We start from the raw sequence: 17,641 nt of genomic DNA, 5'->3' as shown, positions 1-17,641 counted from the left end.
TCCCTCTGTTTCCAAATAATAAGTTATTTTAATTTTTTGAAGAGTCAAACCATTTTATGTTTGATTAAAATTATGAAGAGGATGCTAAAAATTTATAGCACCGAATAGGTATACTATGAAATATATTTAATGAAGAGTAGTTATTTGATATCACGAATGTTAGTATTTTATGATATAAATTTGGTCAAACTTGAAATTCTTTGACTCTCGAAGAAAATTAGAATAACTTATAATTTGGAACAGAGGGAGTATTTTTTTGCGAAAACAGGTGAGTGCATGAAGGCATGATGACGTGCGCCTGCTCCATCCGCCACGGTGTTTTTGCTTGAGAGTTGAGGGAGCGCTGGACCCTTTCTTGTGAAAAAGCACAGACCATAAAAGTGTAAGAGGGTAGTACACATCAAGGACACCGCCGTGCTCCTATTAACAAGGCTCGGATAAGGACAGAACAGTGAGAAAAAGCCGAGGTAACCTACGTACATCAAAAGAGGAATTGAACTGGACGGGCTTCATACGTGAAACGAGAGGAACGGTACGTGTCAATACAAGGTTGGGATCATGCACGCTCGAAGACGACGTAGGCTGCTGCCCCCGGCCCCGGCCTCGATGTGCACCGTTTTGGCGAGACCTGGTGCGGACAGCCTCACGGATTCCTGGGCACGGACAACGGCCTGGCGCGCTGCTGTCTGGCGACTTTGGAGCCCCGTTGCATGCGTCGCACATGCCTCCCCTCGCCGTGGTGGTGCTGGTGACCACGGCCCCTGCCCACTAGTTTCTGGAGCTTGGACCATTGGTCCACGGCAGGGCCCAGGCGCGTGCCTGCTCTGATTGGGTGATTGGCGTTGCTACCTGGGGATCGTTGGGCAGCGGATAGCAACAACGGCAATGTGCCGTGGCAATGTCAACACTGGCTGCGATCCAGCTGCCAGGAATGGAATGGCCGAATGGGATGCGCGATACGCACGCACACGGGTAAGGTTGGAGACTTGAGATGCTGGTGGCTTTGGTTGGACTTCGACACGGGCGTTCGAAACTCTGAACTCTGCTGAATTAAGCAGCGCCGCGCACGGCATGCGGCGTGCACACCAACGTGACCGGGGATCTATCCGCACCGACGTGCCCACCGCGGGAGCGTCACGCCACGGAGCACGCGCGAGCACGGCTCCGTTCGCGCATATATCCCGGTTCGTCGCTGGCGGAGAGCGTAGCGCGCGTCCATTGCTTGGCGTGTCGGAAGGGGAGGTAGGGAAGAAGGGAGGGTTTGTTACCGTGTGTTGAATCGGAACGGGTTCACCTCACTTCGACCCGTGTTTGGTTGAAAAGGTATCTGGGTTGGATCGAACCTAGAAGAGAATATTCCTTCTAGATGCAGGTCGAATGCATCTGCCTAAAATAAGCGGACGCACTCGACCCACTTCAATCTCGTCCGTCTCGCATCCGTCCGTGGGAAGCGCAGGTGCAAGTGCCAAGGGTAGGCGGCGGTGCAGCTGGCCACAGAGGCCGCCGGCTGGCGCTGGACCGAGGGTCGGCGAGAGGGGTGCGGAGGCTACCGACTGGTGCTGGGGCCAACGGGATGATGCGGAGTAAGGGCCGTGGAGGCCACTGGCGCTGGGCTGAGGCGAGGCGGTGGGGAGGAGCAAGGCACCAGCGCTGGGGTCGCGGAGGTCGTCGCCGTAGGGAGGAGCGGCGGGGAGGAGCCGGTCGACGGCGTAGAAAGGAGCTAGAGGGAGCGTCGGCATGCACGGGAGCTTAGGGAAGAAGATAAGATGCATGAAAAAAAATATGCCCCACACATGACAGGTGGGACCCATTAAGAACTGGTGTTAATGGTGTTAAAATAGCATCCATCCCAACCCTCTCAACTCTAATCAAACAAAAAACTGAAATGGACCTATCCCTACCAACCAAATACGAGATAGGTTGAACCTAACTTAGAAAAGTGGATGGACCTAACCCATCCCACTCCCAAAACCAAACATACGCTTAATGCAGCAACCAGAGTTCCCCCAGGCCTCAAATGGGCCGATAACTCGTGGAAAGATTGGGCAAACGACTTTCGGCCTCACTCACCCAGTGGAATAGATGCACGAGTATCATTGTAGCGTTATAAAAGGCCCATTAGCCCACTAGAGGAGGCCTCCACTGTTAGGCCGAACGGGCCGGTACCATCTGTAGCAAATTGATGGGCCATTGCTCTTCGAGCCCGTAGCTAAACTAAAGTCCTCTGCCCCCCCGCTCTTCCTCCTTCCTCGTCCACCGCAACCTCAAGAAAGGACCCACCAGGCTTTGGCATGTCACCATCGGAAATCAACGGGCCAAGCGTGTAATCGTGTGCCCTGGAGCTGGAAATTTGTTTGGGTTCCGGATGTTTGATACAACCCGCGCTAAAGTAGCACTAATTAGAAATATTAAATATAGACTAATTACAAAACTAATTACACATATAGAGTCTAATTCGCGAGACGAATCTATTAAACCTAATTAGTACATGATTTGCTAATGTGATGGACTAATTAAGTTTAATAGATTCATCTCGGCGAATTAGCTTAGAGTTCTGCAATTTGTCATATAATTAACTTATATTTAATTCTTGACATTGATATCAAACGCCCCCGAATAAGCCCTTGTTTCCTTCACCCCTAACTCCCAACTTTGGCACTATGCAAAAAGAAGATTCCCCATCACATCAAACTTGCGGTACATGCATGGAGTACTAAATGTAGATAAAATTAAAAACTAATTGCACAGTTTTATTGTATTTTGCGAGACGAATCTTTTGAGCCTAATTAGTCAATATTTGGACAATAATTCACAAATACAAACGAAACGTTACAGTGTGCTACAGTACCGGCACAGTAATTTTGACAACTAAACAACCCTAGGTTACAGCGCGCCGAGGAAGCAGATATCTCATCATCTCGGACTCGTCGTGTCTGCCGTGGATGTGATGTGATTGATACCTTTGCGCCCCTCGGCAGCTGGCCAATGAGCAGTCAGCACCGAGCGACTGCCACCGCCAGGGGGCATGTGACCGGCCACTCGTTTCCGGCCGGCCGTCTGACGCCCCCGCACGACTCGCAAGTCGCGTCCGTCCTTCCCCCGCAGCTCGGCTTCACGGCTCTGCCTCTGCTCGACGAAAATTTGTGCGTCCGCGCCCATACTTCCTGCAGCAGACCGTAGGAATTACTCCATCCGACAGGTCAGACAAGTGCAACGGGGTCGGGGAAATATCGTGAATTCCGTAGAACGGGCGCTCTCGGATTGTTTATATTTGTTGGCTTCTACTGGCATGGGTTAATGGGCCTGTTCGGCTAGATTTATAAGCTGATTGAAAAGCTGAAACGACTAATTTGTTGTGAGAGAAAAACACTGTTCGATGACTGATAAGCCGGCTGATAAGCTGAAGCGAACATGACTGATTGTGGCAATACACTACTCCTGACTAAATCTCCGACATGGAATCACCGAATCAGTGCTCTTTTCCGCGTCCAATACTAACTAGCCCTTCCCTTTCAAAAAAAATACTAACTAGCCCTGCCCGAGATCGAGTTGGTCCGAATTGAGCGAGCTCGGATGGACGGCGACTTTATTTCCAAGGGTTGTGCCGTGTTGGTTTGCGAAGCTTGGGCATCGCATCTAGCCACCGCCCCTTTTCCTACTCCTTGAGGATTGCTTCTTGGCCCTATATGTTTGCCACAGATGCTGTCCGCCTGTTCTCCACCCTCGACTCTTTTCACGAGAAGAAAGAAAAGTGCAGAGTTATGGTCTAAACTCCCGATTAGGGACGGGTCACAAATCCACCCCACAAGTTCCGTTCCGTTCCGTTCCATCGCATCACTGACTGACAACTTCCTCATTTGGACGTTGATTGTGGTACCCACGAACCGCTTGTTACCTGCACTTTCTTCTCCTGACACAGTAACACGTACTGTAGCTACGATCATACTGTACTACTGGTGCTGATCAAATACTACTACTGGTACTACCGATCATCTTGCCACAGGATCGATCACCCAAGAGGCAGCTACCGTATCAGAACGTCGTAAAGAAAGGCATTTGTAGAACCAGATACGGTGGGTAAAAACGACATAATCAGGGGTGTTTGGATCTTCGGACTAAACTTTAACCCGTGTTACATCGAATATTTTGACACTAATTAGGAGTATTAAACATATGCTAATTACAAAATCAATTTCACAACCTCTAGGCTAAATCGCGAGACGAATCTATTAAGCATAATTAGTTCATGATTTGACAATATGGTGCTACAGTAAACATTCGCTAACGATGAATTAATTAGGTTTAATAGATTCATCTCGCGATTTAGCCTAGGAATTCTGCAATTAATTTTGTAATTAGCTAATGTTTAGTCCTTCTAATTAGCATCCAATATTCGATGTGACGCGGATTAGGGGGTGTTTGGATACAAGTACTAAATTTTAGGAGGGGTCACATCGGATGTTCGGACGCTAATTAGGAGAATTAAACATGAGCTAATTATAAAACTAACTGCAGAACCCCTATACTAATTCGCGAGACGAATCTATTAAGCCTACTTAATCCATCATTAGCAAATGGTTACTGTAGCACCACATTGTCAAATCATGGACTAATTAGGCTTAATAGATTCGTCTCACAAATTAGACTCCATCTGTGTAATTAGTTTTATAATTAAATTATATTTAATACGTATCTAAATATCCGATGTGACATGTCATAAACTTTATGACCTCACCTCCAAACAGGCCCTAAACTTCATATCCGAACCACCCGAAGTAACCAGCCAGCCGCTGCAGCAGGGACCTCTGGATCTCTGACGAAAACTTTCACCGAACCGTCGCGCCCCGGCCGAAGCTGCCAAACCGCAGGCCCCTGTTGCAGCCTGCTCGCGCGGCGTGGGAATGCACGCAGTAACGGCGCAGCAGCTACAGTCGCCGAGCTTCTTCTCAACAGTGGCGCACACAAGAGTCAAGGCCCAGCGACTCCTCACTCCTCGTCGCCCACTCGTCCCCCATTCTTTGCAGCCAAGCCACCGCCACCACCGCGGGGCCCGCCGCTCAGAGCAGGCGCGTCCTGCTTCCTCCTCCCCCCTCGCACGCGGGGCCCCCCAGGCCGCTGACCACCTCGCTGCCCCTCCAATTCGTATCGTTCCTTGCGTCCGAAGCCTCGCCTCGCTCTGGAGCCGCTGACACGGGGCCCCGCCGGAGGGTGCCACGGTCATTTCCGCGCGGCCACGCTGCGGGACGGCGCGGAAAGGCTCCTCCGCCTGGTCGGGTCGCGGCAGGTGACCGCGAGCGGCACGGGGAACCGCGCCGTCGCTGACATGCGGGCCAGGAGAGTGCGCCGGTCCCGCAGGTCAGTGTATGGGAGGTGGAAGGGTGCCCGGGGCCAGCGAGCTGAGGCGTAGCTCTCGTAGGTGGAGGTGTGTGTGTGTCGTGTGGGTGTGGGTCAGGCATTGTTTAATCCGCGGTTTTATTCCGCCATTTAAATACGCCCGGGGGCACCACGCCGCGGCTCTGGCTCGCCTCCACCTCCACCTCCACGCCCCCCACATCCCATTCCTTCCTTTCCACTCGCCTCCCTCCCTCCCCACCCACATCTCCACCTCCTTCCTGCCCTCTCCGTCTCCGGTCGGGTCGCTTCCTCAGTCCACGAGCTGAGCTGCGGTGAAGGGAGCGCGCCATGGCCACCGCCGCTGACGTGGACGAGATGGCCGCCGCCGACATCATCTGCTCGCTGCGCGGGGCGGACCTGGCGGGGTGGACGCCGCCGTGGTGCAAGGCGGAGCAGGCGCCGGCACGGCGGGAGGGGGAGATGATCTGGCCGGCGGTGGCGCGGGGGAAGCGCTCGCGCCGCCGGTCGCCGTCGGCGGGCTCCGCGGGGACGGCGAAGGGGAGGTGGGGCCGCGGCAGCCCGGCCTCGCCGCTCGACTACAGCGGCGGCTCCGGCTCCGGCTCCGCCGCGTCCACCAGCGGCGGGGAGGACGGCGGCGGCTCCTGCTCGCTGACCCACCGGCGCGCGCCGGCGACCAAGGTTCGTGGCTCCGTGCGTTCGTCTCTTTTTCTTTCTCGCTGCCGTCTCTGTGTCACCGCCGACGCCGCCGTGCTGCTTTGGGTTCTTCTCCCTGCCCCCACCACCAGTACCCTCCCTCTCTCTCCCATCCCCTGTTTTCTTTCCCAGTTTTCGTTTGCCCTTTTCCCTTTTTTGGTTAGCGTGACGGAACTACCCCTATTGGTCAGCAAAAATCCCTTCCCTTCGTCACTCCAACACAGCCTTCTCCCGTTCACTTTCCCCTCAAATCCACTCTTCCAACTTCCATCCACTCGTCTCGTTTCCCCATTTCTTTGAATTTTTGGTTTGCTTGCTGCGGACGTCAAGCTCTGGCAGCCCACGTCTCGCTTCGCAGATCCGCATTCGCATTTCTCTGTTTATCCGAAATTTGACGATTTTTTCGTACGTTGGATTTGCAAAACTGACGCAGAAAATGAGTCCGAGTTTTCTAGCGTCTTTCATGGTGTGCGTGTGTTCCTTTATTCGCCGGTGGTTGACTACTACTCGGGGAAGGGTAATTCCGGAAAGTCGCGGAAGCCGGTGGGTGCGGCCGGAGCTGGGCCTTCCATAGCTTACGGCTTGCTGGCCGAGGTGCCCCGAGCAGGCGCTTCTTTCCCGAGGGCAGTGCGGTCATTTTCGGCCGGCCTTTATCCCCCGGTGCAATTGCTCGTGTGGTGGGAGCGTGGAGGCCGGTGGGTCCCTCTACCCCGGTGGAGAGTGGAGACAGAGTCAAATGCGGGAGTTAAAACGCGGCGCGACGGGGTTGGTGGGGACGGCGCCGGGGCCGAGCGGGACACGTGGGCGCCCGGCGGCCGGAGCCGCCGTGTGTGGCTACGGCCGCGGCGAGGCGTACGGCGGCGGGGGAGCCGATGGGTTGTTTCGGGAGGCTGGACAGGGACCCCACCTGTCGGATGATCCGCTGGGGGTGGGCCCCTTTTCTTTTTGAAGGAGGAGGCCCTTGCGCGCGGGGCCCACTTGCAATGCTGGAATGGTGGGGAGGCGTGCGGTTTCCGTTATGGCGTTGCGTCGGATGGCAGTTTGGCCGATGTGTTTCATGCGGTCTTGCCTAACTAAAAATGTGCTCATCCATGGAGGGGATTTTTGGGGTTTACTTTTGCGGCTGGAGGAGGAAGAAAGGACAATAATGGACGGGTGTGTGTCTCATCTCATCATGTGGTTCCCGGATTGGTGGGTGGATGGGAGATATTCATTCTAGCTGGGAGTTAGGAGGGGAGGAGGCCGGAGAGCGTGGATTGGGAGCCATTCCCTAAGCAATGCTTGTGTCGTGCCTTTTGTTTTCTTTTGGTGCCACTGCCCTGTGATTTGCTCGTTCTGCATTGTTTTCTGCGATACCCTGTGCGATTCTGAATCCGTGATCTTGTTCGCCAGCTGTTGTAGGAGCTGCCGCCCTCCGGGTGGCCTGCCTTGTTCATGCCAGCATCGAGTGTGTGTTGTGTTGCGTTGGATTTGTGTGATGATTGATTGGTTATGGACTTATGGATTGCTTCCTTCCTCTCACTGCAGGTGGGCTCCATTGGACGGCCGCAGCTGACCTTCCCGACCCTGCCTACACGGGCCAGCGGTCAGCGACCTCGGAAGAAATTGGTAAGCTTCTGGCTACTTCTCTCGAGTGATGCACTCAAACACGTCCATCTGCGTATGATTTTGCGTGGCTGACGGGTTGGCGCGAGGGGACTCAAAAATTGTTCTCGAAGGGTTGTTTTGCAGCGGAAAAGTAGTATAAGGTTTGCAAACGCGCTTTACTGGTCTTTAGCAAAAGAAAGCCTTGACCAGGTCGGAGTGCCACCCATTCAGAGGGAAAAGGGCTGGTTTAGTGGTTGTTGAACTACACCTGCACTTGTTTTAGAATAAAGCAGCATCTGCTATATATCTGTCTGGGGTTTGAAAGGGTGGGAGGGGAGGGTGAACACAAAGTGGAATCGTAAGGACAAAGCCACAAAAGGCGTACTGGCCGAAAAGATCAACCTCATCATCAAGATGGTCCTGTAACCTAAAAGCCCAAAATTCAGACATACCGAGCATGTCCTTCGTGGTTCTTGTCCTTGTGGCTTAATCTGGTTTATTGTTTGTATCATGCAGAAGCTGCCGGAGATCCAGCAAATGGTGCGGTCGCTCTCGGTGGAGAATGAGAGCCTCCGCGAGGTGATAAGTCGTTCTTCACTAAGTACTTTCAGAGCATTTTAATGGTGGTTTTACTGACTGCAGTACGTTCTTGTTTGTCTATGTGTGCAGGAGATGCGAGCTTTGCAGAGAGCTTGCAGGGTGCTGTCAAAAGAAAACGACAAGCTTGAGGTAACATCATCTTTACTAATCTGTTTCTCTTGTTCGTTTGTATCCCAGATTGGTATGTGGGGCCACCATATGGTATCTGTTGGTGGAATGGCTTATCAAAAGGCTGTCTTGTTTTGGCTTAAAGAATAAGTTAAAGATTTTATATTGCTAATATAAGAGTTGTTTAAGCCGCCAAAGGTAGTGGTCCACATACTCCTGCGATAATTTTTAGTTGCTTTATAAGCTATCCATGGGTAAGGTGCTAAACGGTATACAAGGTTGCGGCCACCATCCTTTTCTCCCCCTCATTTGGCTGATGAGTAGGGTAGATGATGGGCTATGCTAGACGTAGCTTTCTCATGTTTTTGAAGAAAAAAAGTAATTCTTTGGATCTTAGCAGTAGATGAAAGTGATTGCTAGTAACTCAAGTCCACCTGTAACTAGATAGAGTGCTGCAGCCTACCTACAAGGCTGCAACCACTCATTAGCGTGTTTGAAAAAAAAGGAAAAAATAGAGAGATTCCCGACCCTACATCTTGTACCAAGAGACCAAGAGGTCTTTGCAACAAATGTATAGACTACTATCTGATTCTGGACGTTCTTAGCAAAGGATGGCCTAAATTATAGCTCATCCAACACTTATATTTCCTTGTGTTTTATGACATTTGGAAATCATGATATATGGATAACTATCAATGGCCCACATTAGCAGTGTGGTTATTGTGATGTGTCCAGTTGTGTTGTCAATTTTCTTCATGCAAAGTTGCACCTTGAAAAACCCAATATGTCTCTTGTTCGGTGAATTGACACTCAACGGCATAGTATGTAGCTGTTAAGTCAAGGATTAGGACATCGTGGCAAGGTGTCAACTTCTGAATAACCTGTATTCCTTAAATGTGGAGCTTGACTGACATTTCAGAACAATAAATGGACTGATTGATCTGTGGGACCAGGGCAGGTACAAATGGTCTCACATCCAGAGTCAGAGTAACACGCCCATGATACTCTCAGTTTCTCGGTAGTCAACAATTTGTTGGCCATTGACAAATTCTGTGTCATTAGTCTTCTGCTGGTAAAGTAACCATATAATTACTATTTTTTTAAGATAATCAGATAAGCCATAGTGTTATGGCCACAATAAGGTTATGAAGAGCACATTTCTCCTGATGGAAATGGGGGCTCAACTAAATTGTCAGTTTAGTATTGTGTGGTATTTTTATTAACTGCATGGGTACCTAGGTTTTGTCATTCCCATCCCTGGTTTGTTTGATGTTGCTTTGTTTTGCTGCTTGCATTTACCTGATTCCAATCCTGGCTACTAGCTTTATTTGGGCTACAGCTACCCATGCGTATCCTAATTGATGAGTGATGGCATGTGTATCCTTATTTATAAATGGGCCAAGATTTGTTTTTTCATATTTTACACCCGGAAGCTACCTGAAAACCACTTCACAGGATTCCCACAATTGCTGAGTCAGTGTGTCTGTGTCAGTGTGTCTGCGTCTGCTTGAAGCATTGTGTGTATGCATACAGGAAAAATGCAAAGCTCGGCAAGGATTGAATAAACACTTAAATACATTCTTAAAATGGATGTAATCTGCTTGTTAAACGGTCCTTTCCGTAGGGTTCCAGTTTGAGATTTTGGTATGGCTTCCTTGATACTTCTGTGGTTATTTCATCTCTTCAAAACAAACATTCATGATAATATTATCTTCACAACTCACAACTTCAAGAATGGTAACCTTGTGTCCTTCGTCTTTAATGTTGTGTATAGATGCAATGATAGTAAGAAGAAACTTCGGTACCCAAAATAAAATAGCCTGCTTGCCTATCCTATTTGGTTCAGTTGAAAAGTTGTTGCAACCAATCAGCAACTTGTTTTCAGTGGTGTCCCTTTGCCTTCTCTCGTATCTTTTCTTCCATGAGATAGTTCTGGATCTGTCGAAGGTGTGTTTGATGCCCATTAATTCCTATTCAGTACATGTCAGAAGTCCATGGGGCATTTACTTTTACTCAGCTGTGGTTCTCTGCTGGGTGGTGGGGTCACCATGCCGTTTCCAATTATACAAGCCATTGCAGCTTCAGCCTTCAGGGTTGTAATCGATAGCCTAATAGGTAGGTCATATCTGGCTTCACCTTTTGCCAGCTCAACATGTAGGTATGTAAAGATAAAATAGATGTGAACATCAAAATGAAAATGCTTCTGAGCAATCCTTTTCATGAACATCAGAGCAGGGTCAATGCTTTTCATGAATTATCAGCCAAAATTTGATTCCTGGCTGCAATCTCCTTGCCTTTGAACTGTTTTTTTTTGTTCCTACATTATTGCATATAAAATAGACTATTTCCTTTTCAAAATGTCGCCATATGTTTACATTGTATTTCCTTACAGTTCTCTGATTCTGTGTGGTTGGGAATAATAGATACCTAACATAATGTTGTTGTCATTATGCAGACAAGGTTAGGGCAATCAGACTTGCAGAATGAAATCATATCGAAGGACCCGAAAGGAAAGGAACAGATTGATCGACACTCAGTTATGCAGTCCACACGAGACATCTTCGTGCTACCAGATCTCAACCTTCCCCCACAGGACAATGCCAATGTATCAACAGTTCATTGATCACTCCAGATTGCTGCAACCTTAACTGAATAACAAGTGTACATAGAGGAAGCATGGTAGCAGTCTAGATGGCAGGCCACCACGTCATCATTTGAGAATGACATATCACACATATTGGATAAGTTGTTACTAGATCACAGAGTTCACTACCACTATAGTTGTAAGTGATAAGTCGCATCTGTAGCTAAAGGGAAGTCTAATCTTAACTTACCTGACATTGTTTTGCCTAGTGCATCTGCATATGGTAGAGCTGAAGATAGTTTCAGCTCAAATTGATCTCCACATTAGTGGATTTAGATGAATTTATCCATGTTATTTCATTCAATTAAGTAAAATGTTACATGTGAAGATCTGACATTTGTGAGAAAAATGGTATACTTATTTCTGTCTGCTTTGTTGATTTGGAATTTTCTTTGGTTGGGCAAGCGAGTTCTGTAAGGCTAAACTAGTTGGCTACTCTGGCCGATAAGGCAAAGATTGATGGGCAGAAGAATGTAAGGTTGGGCTTGATCTTGGGAGACTAGGGGCGAAATGTTTGGCCTGGTGTGATTTCAACATGAAAAGCTGGGATTGCAGTTCGGATCCTGGTAAGGTGTAAATATTTTGCATGTGATCGACAAATAATGAAAATATATAGTTTTCATGCAGCTCCATTACAAGCATACTCCCTCCGTTCCAAAAAAACAAGTTGTTTTAGAATTGTTCTAAATCAATTTTTTTTAAGTTTGATCAAGATTATAGAAAAAGCATACTCCCTCCGTCCCCTTCCGTTCAAAAAAACAAGTCGTTTTAGAATTATCCTAAATCAATTTATTTAAGTTTGATTAAAATTATAGAAAAAACTACTTATATTTATGGTATGAAATAAGTGCCATTAGATTTATCATGAGATATATTTTTATAATATATCTATTTGATGCCATAAATATTGATATTTTTCTCAATAAATTTGATTAAAGTTGATAAAGTTTGATTTAAAACAAACATAGAATGGACGGAGGGAGTATCCATTATTGTATGATGCGATATTGAAGTCTTTTATGGGCCATCTTCCATGTGCTTCCTATTCTTGTACACGAGTTCAACAAAATGTTTGTAAAAATTGCAGTGCTCTCTTCCTATAAAGCGAACATGGGTGGAACTGGTGCTCTTCAAACCGTGCTACTTTAGCTACTGACTTTGGTCGCTATCATACTGGTTTCTTTCGTTTTCCAACTTTGTAAACTTGTAGCCTTTTGATGGTTGATAGCAAATGCCCTAGTTAATGCCATTTCCTCCGGCACTCACCTGAATTGGAAACGTGCACAAGTGATAATATTACTTATAGCCATATCAACGTGACATAAAGTTTGGCTTGTCCTCACCCAAATGGTGGTGGTGTTGGTCTTTTCCCAGTTATTCTGTGAATTGTGGTGGTGGCGGTCTTTTCCCAGGCATACCTTTTCATTTCGCAGTTATACGCAATGTTTAGAATCAATTTTGATAGCACGACGCTGGCCGAGTACCACGTAGCTTTTCCTTGTCCGATTAATTTTTCATAATACAAGATTTTTTCTATTATTGATGGCACAATTTTAGAAATCCTGCGCACCAAGTTAAAAAAAACTATATGAAAGTAGAAATTGTACCAGGAAAGAACGTTTACTCAGGTATTCTCATGCTAATTCTCCTTTCAACGTCTATTGGGCCAACATGCTATTCATGACATGTTAGTTCTTTGTCTTCGCTAGATATGGTTGCAAGGAGGTGCTATTGGCCAATTGGCTATAGACAAACAAATATATTATCACCATTTTCTATTGGGGAAAGCTCTCCTCACACTAAAAAATTTTCTTGAGCACGCGTGCTGTCAGCATCGGAGGAGAAGCTTCGTCTTCTTGGACGACGGTGATAACTCCAACGAGGTTAGGGTTATGATTCGGGGTTGGGGTTGGGGCTCCAGCGAGTTTCTCCATTACCGGGCTTAGAGGGAAGGTCGGGGGAGGCAGGTTGGCCCGGCGGAGGTGGCTGGCGCCGCTGGCCTGGGTGGTGGAGGAGGCTGGTTGGGCTAGGTTGGGGGTGGGGGTACCATGCGTCGATTAGTTAGCGAGGGAGCGGGTGGCGGGGCGAATCCGGCGGTGTCAAACGCTGGAGACGCGGTAGAAGGGTGGGCGGGGGCGAGCGCAGCCGAAGAATCGCCTGTGAGAGAGAGGAGCATGAGAAGAAAAGAAACGATTGAAGGAAGAAGAAAGCAAATCCACCGTTGGATCATGATCCAGTGGTAAAAAAATCGAGTGTGGGGAGGAAAGAAACACTTGAGTGTGGCATAGACAGGCCCTTTCTATATCATACTATGAAGATTTTGATGGCCGTCTTTTATCTTATTCATACTGCATCATCTCTACCGTTAGATTATGACCACTGTAGCACTACCTCTCACTTAGCTACTACTTAACTCTCTAATTAACTCTCTAAATCCAGGAACACAAATTGATCCCTTAAATACCTCCACTAAACGTCTAAAAATCCCATATCATTACGTCAGTTTATCAAAATACAAGTTAGACAAAAGTCAATCTTACCTAACTAAAATTAAGGGGGTGTTTGGTTCCTCCCCCTAAACTTTAGCCCCCATGACATCGAATGTTTAGATGCTAATTAGAAGTATTAAATGTAGACTATTTACAAAACCCATTACATAAGTGGAGGCTAAACGGCGAGACGAATCTATTAAGCCTAATTAGTCCATGATTTGACAATGTGTTGCTACAGTAAACATTTGCTAATAATGGATTAATTAAGCTTAATAGATTCATCTCGTCGTTTAGCCTCTATATGTGCAATTAGTTTTATAATTAACTTATATTTAGTTATTCTAATTAGCCTCCGAATACTCGATGTGACGCGGACTAAACTTTAGCTAGAGAAACCAAACGCCCCCTAAGGGTGTCATTTCCCTATCCGAGGCGTAAGTGTAGCAATTAGCACACACCCCCTTTGACAAGTGTCGGCCCCCACGTTGCCGCTTGTGGTCAGTGGTCACAGACAGCTGCCCTGCACAGCTGAGCTGAATAGCTGATGCGCCTGCGCGGCGACGAAAGAAAAACCAACCCAACCCAAGTCGTAGAGCCTTCCAACCAAAACCAACCCACACTACCATCATCCGTCCATCCATCCATCCATCCATCCGCTTGTCCCTCCCACCACCACCAACCAAAACCTCCAACCGCCGGGGTCGTTGCGCTCGCTCGCTTGCGCCGCCCCCCCGCCTCGCCGGCCGGCGACTCCGCCCCGTCCCCGCCCCGCGGCGATGTCGTTCCACTACCCCGACCACGGCCTCACCATGGACGCCGCGGCTGCTGCTGCTGCTGCTGCGGCGGCCGCGGCCGCGGCCGCGTCGTCGCCGAACCCTAGCGGCTTCTCCCCCGGCGGCGTCGGCGGGGAGAGGGAGAAGGCCGCCATCGCGGCGCACCCGCTCTACGAGCGCCTCCTGGAGGCGCACGTCGCCTGCCTCCGCGTCGCCACCCCCGTCGACCAGCTCCCCCGCATCGACGCGCAGATCGCCGCGCGGCCCCCGCCCCTCGCGGCCGCAGCTGGGGCCGCGGCCGCGGGAGGGCCATCCGGCGGCGAGGAGCTCGACCTCTTCATGGTATACGGCTGGAACCCCCCTACAGGCTCCTGCTGTACTGCTTGCTTTTGTTGCTGGGCGCTGCAGTTGAATTGCTATAGGCTTGGGGAATTGCGGTGTGAAGGATGGGAAATTCGGGATTGAAGGAAGGATTAGTTGTTTGGCTGACCTATGCGCGGGTGTTGTCATATTACAGCTCCGCTTTTGCAATAACTTCCCTGCTTTCCCCATTTCTGCTGCATGTTTGAGAAGAACCCTGAGCAGATATCTCAAACTGATTCATAAGCTGTGATAGAGAACTCGTGAAGTAGGAGTATAAGACTCATGGGGCGGAGCTTTATGTGGTGATGTTTAACTACTTATTAGCTGACCCGTGGACATATAATTATCAGACCTCCATGGTTTCGATGAATTGCATCAGCTCGCTATAATCTACAACCTTTCCCTCTTTTGTTGGAGGGTGACAAATGAAGCAATTGCCAATTTTTGTGAAGGATGTGAATTGGCTACTAAAGGATAGCAGGTCATATGCTGCAACGGGTGTTTCTTGTTGCATGATTTGTGCTGTTTTAATCTCGTCTGCTGACACAATTTGTGTGTTCTTTCCATTTACTGGAGTAAATAAGCCCATGTACTGATGATTCTATCTCATGCCTGTTACTCCTCAGTCTTTTCAATGGCTTTGCATTACTTCACTCAAAGCAGAAGTATTATTTTATTTATGATTTTTTATGCTGTTGATATTGTGTCATTTTTTTCATTGGTACATTCCTGCTTTAGATTCTAATACTTCGAATTTGATTGGTTGCAGACACATTACGTGTTGCTCCTTTGCTCGTTCAAAGAACAACTCCAGCAGCATGTACGTGTTCATGCAATGGAAGCAGTGATGGGTTGTTGGGAGCTTGAACAATCTTTACAAAGCCTCACAGGTGGGTATTTTTTTGCCTTTTGTCTTTCTTCATTAACTCAGAAACGCTGCTGAAATTTTAAGCTATACACTACTTGCTTTTATACTTTCAATAATTGCAGCTTTGCTGTCAGATGGCAAAGTAGTTTCGATATTAATTGCAAGGGCTAGTTGTTTAGTAATTGAATGAATGGAAACATCAGCATAAGCTATAAAAGAAAAAGATTTTGTTAAGGTATTAATTTGTGACTATGAACATAAATTTGTTTCATTGCATGCCTTTACAACCGCGTCTTAGCTAACACTCAAGAATATTTTTTTGGAATATGTGCAGTACCTTCATAATGAATTCCCAGGCTTCTATAGCCACACAGAAAAGGGAATGCATAGCTTATAAGCAGCCATAAATTATCGATGATCACTCATAATATTCAGTGCTGTTCATTTTTATTTGCTTCGTGGACTCTACATATGTGAATTGTGATTATAATCTGAAAAGACGTGTGAGGCCTTGGCAACAGCTTAGGCTATGCTAAGCATGCACTGAGATGAGGATAGGAGTGCTGTCCCATGATATGAAAAAGCAAAGTTGTTGGTTGCATGATAAAACAATTTACTATCCTAATTTGAGTTGTACACTGAGATTTTGGTGACAGCTTTGAGTTGTTGATTTTGCTTCAACTTACAGAACATTTGCCTGGTTTTATGCTAAATGTTGGTTAAGATGGTTGTCTTCATATGCTGCACATGTACACCTTAAATGAACTTGCAGGGGCAGCTGTTAGAGTAGTATTCTGCAAATCATCATTGTCAGGCAACACTGAGTGATCCTAGGATTGGTTATGCAGGGGCATCTCCTGGTGAAGGCACAGGAGCGACCATGTCTGATGATGAAGATAACCAGGTGGATAGTGAGGCCAACATGTTTGATGGGAACGAAGGATCAGATGGTATGGGCTTTGGCCCCCTGATGCTGACAGAGGGTGAGCGATCCTTGGTTGAACGTGTACGGCAGGAGCTTAAAAATGAGCTTAAGCAGGTTAGTTATCATCCTCTGAAGTTTTTCATTTCATCATTAATGATGGATTGTCAACTAACAAAAGATTTTCTACCTGTAGGGGTACAAAGAAAAGCTTGTTGATATCAGAGAAGAAATTCTCCGCAAGCGCAGAGCTGGTAAACTCCCTGGGGATACCGCATCTATATTGAAAGCCTGGTGGCAGGCTCATTCCAAGTGGCCATACCCTACTGTATGTGACACCATGTTAATACCATTTCCGAGCTTACATATGCCACTAGTTTCTGTTCATGGTGAACAGCTCTTTCCTAACTGATACAGGAAGACGACAAGGCTCGACTGGTGCAGGAAACAGGATTACAGCTGAAGCAGATCAACAACTGGTTCATTAACCAGCGCAAACGGAACTGGCACAGCAACCCAACATCCTCTGGTGAAAAGACCAAGAAGAAAAGGTTATTATAGTGAAAGCAGCGTTGCTGTTACTTCATAGGCTTGCCACCTTTTATGCTTATTGCTGCTCTGATTTTAACATGTGAAAATGGAAACATTGCAGGTGATGACGACCGGCCCTGAGCAGTCTTGACGAAGCTAGACGTACACTATACCTTATTGCCAAGTACATTCTCCCTCCCACTCTGTAGCCAACAAGTATGGAGACCGACCTGTTCGGAGGGAACTTTATGAAGTAATGAAGATATGCGTCACCGGGGGACCTTAGCGGGTCACCTAATGGCCCTAGTTTGACCACGTGGTGGAAGTGGGAGTTGGTAATGACTTTGCAGTATAGCATTTGTGCTAATGTGATATGTGGATCATGTGTTGTATGACCGACGAAGAACGGGAGGGAGTAAGTTATGTTGTATTGTAATTGCGTATCCTACCATGTAATGATATTCTAGGGAGGATTCCAAGATTCAGATTGGCCGTTTACAGTACTCTCCGGTGTTAAAGGTGCTGGTTCAAAGTTTACCTGAAGGGAATGTAATGGTTCATACGTTGTACGCCATGTAAGCAGCTTGCTCTTCGTGCGACTCGTGTCTACTCGATTGGATTCGTAGGATGCTGTGGATTAACCTTGGGTGTGTGGGTCCAAATCCTAATACGCCGTTTAATAAGAAACGGAGGAAAAGCTAGGTA

The 17,641-nt window shown here is 47.7% G+C and overlaps 2 protein-coding genes across 2 annotated transcripts; both read left to right on the top strand.

Annotated features, from left to right (window-relative positions):
* Positions 1-5,507: 5,507 nt before the first annotated feature.
* Positions 5,508-11,351, top strand: LOC117864361 (uncharacterized). Its single transcript, XM_034748441.2, has 5 exons — positions 5,508-6,033; positions 7,576-7,656; positions 8,152-8,214; positions 8,305-8,364; positions 10,799-11,351. Exons 1-5 carry the CDS (start codon positions 5,683-5,685, stop codon positions 10,964-10,966), a joined length of 723 nt encoding a protein of 240 aa, XP_034604332.1. The 5' UTR covers positions 5,508-5,682; the 3' UTR covers positions 10,967-11,351.
* Positions 11,352-14,086: 2,735 nt separating this feature from the next.
* Positions 14,087-17,510, top strand: LOC117860918 (homeobox protein knotted-1-like 2). Its single transcript, XM_034744353.2, has 6 exons — positions 14,087-14,594; positions 15,385-15,505; positions 16,332-16,522; positions 16,602-16,733; positions 16,823-16,956; positions 17,058-17,510. Exons 1-6 carry the CDS (start codon positions 14,256-14,258, stop codon positions 17,059-17,061), a joined length of 921 nt encoding a protein of 306 aa, XP_034600244.1. The 5' UTR covers positions 14,087-14,255; the 3' UTR covers positions 17,062-17,510.
* Positions 17,511-17,641: the final 131 nt, after the last annotated feature.

This window comes from Setaria viridis, chromosome 1 (assembly GCF_005286985.2).
Source record: "Setaria viridis chromosome 1, Setaria_viridis_v4.0, whole genome shotgun sequence".
Lineage (NCBI taxonomy): Eukaryota > Viridiplantae > Streptophyta > Magnoliopsida > Poales > Poaceae > Setaria > Setaria viridis.
This window is presented reverse-complemented; position numbering and strand designations above follow the sequence as displayed.

What these genes read in the sequence shown, in the direction of transcription:
- LOC117864361 (XM_034748441.2), top strand. Translation starts at nt 5,683, where the DNA reads ATGGCCACCGCCGCTGACGTGGACGAGATGGCCGCCGCCGACATCATC. An exon ending in GGCGCGCGCCGGCGACCAAG is followed by an intron (nt 6,034 to 7,575) that starts GTTCGTGGCTCC and finishes CTCTCACTGCAG; the next exon opens with GTGGGCTCCATTGGACGGCC. An exon ending in AGCGACCTCGGAAGAAATTG is followed by an intron (nt 7,657 to 8,151) that starts GTAAGCTTCTGG and finishes TGTATCATGCAG; the next exon opens with AAGCTGCCGGAGATCCAGCA.
- LOC117860918 (XM_034744353.2), top strand. Translation starts at nt 14,256, where the DNA reads ATGTCGTTCCACTACCCCGACCACGGCCTCACCATGGACGCCGCGGCT. An exon ending in ATCTTTACAAAGCCTCACAG is followed by an intron (nt 15,506 to 16,331) that starts GTGGGTATTTTT and finishes TTGGTTATGCAG; the next exon opens with GGGCATCTCCTGGTGAAGGC. An exon ending in TTAAAAATGAGCTTAAGCAG is followed by an intron (nt 16,523 to 16,601) that starts GTTAGTTATCAT and finishes TTCTACCTGTAG; the next exon opens with GGGTACAAAGAAAAGCTTGT.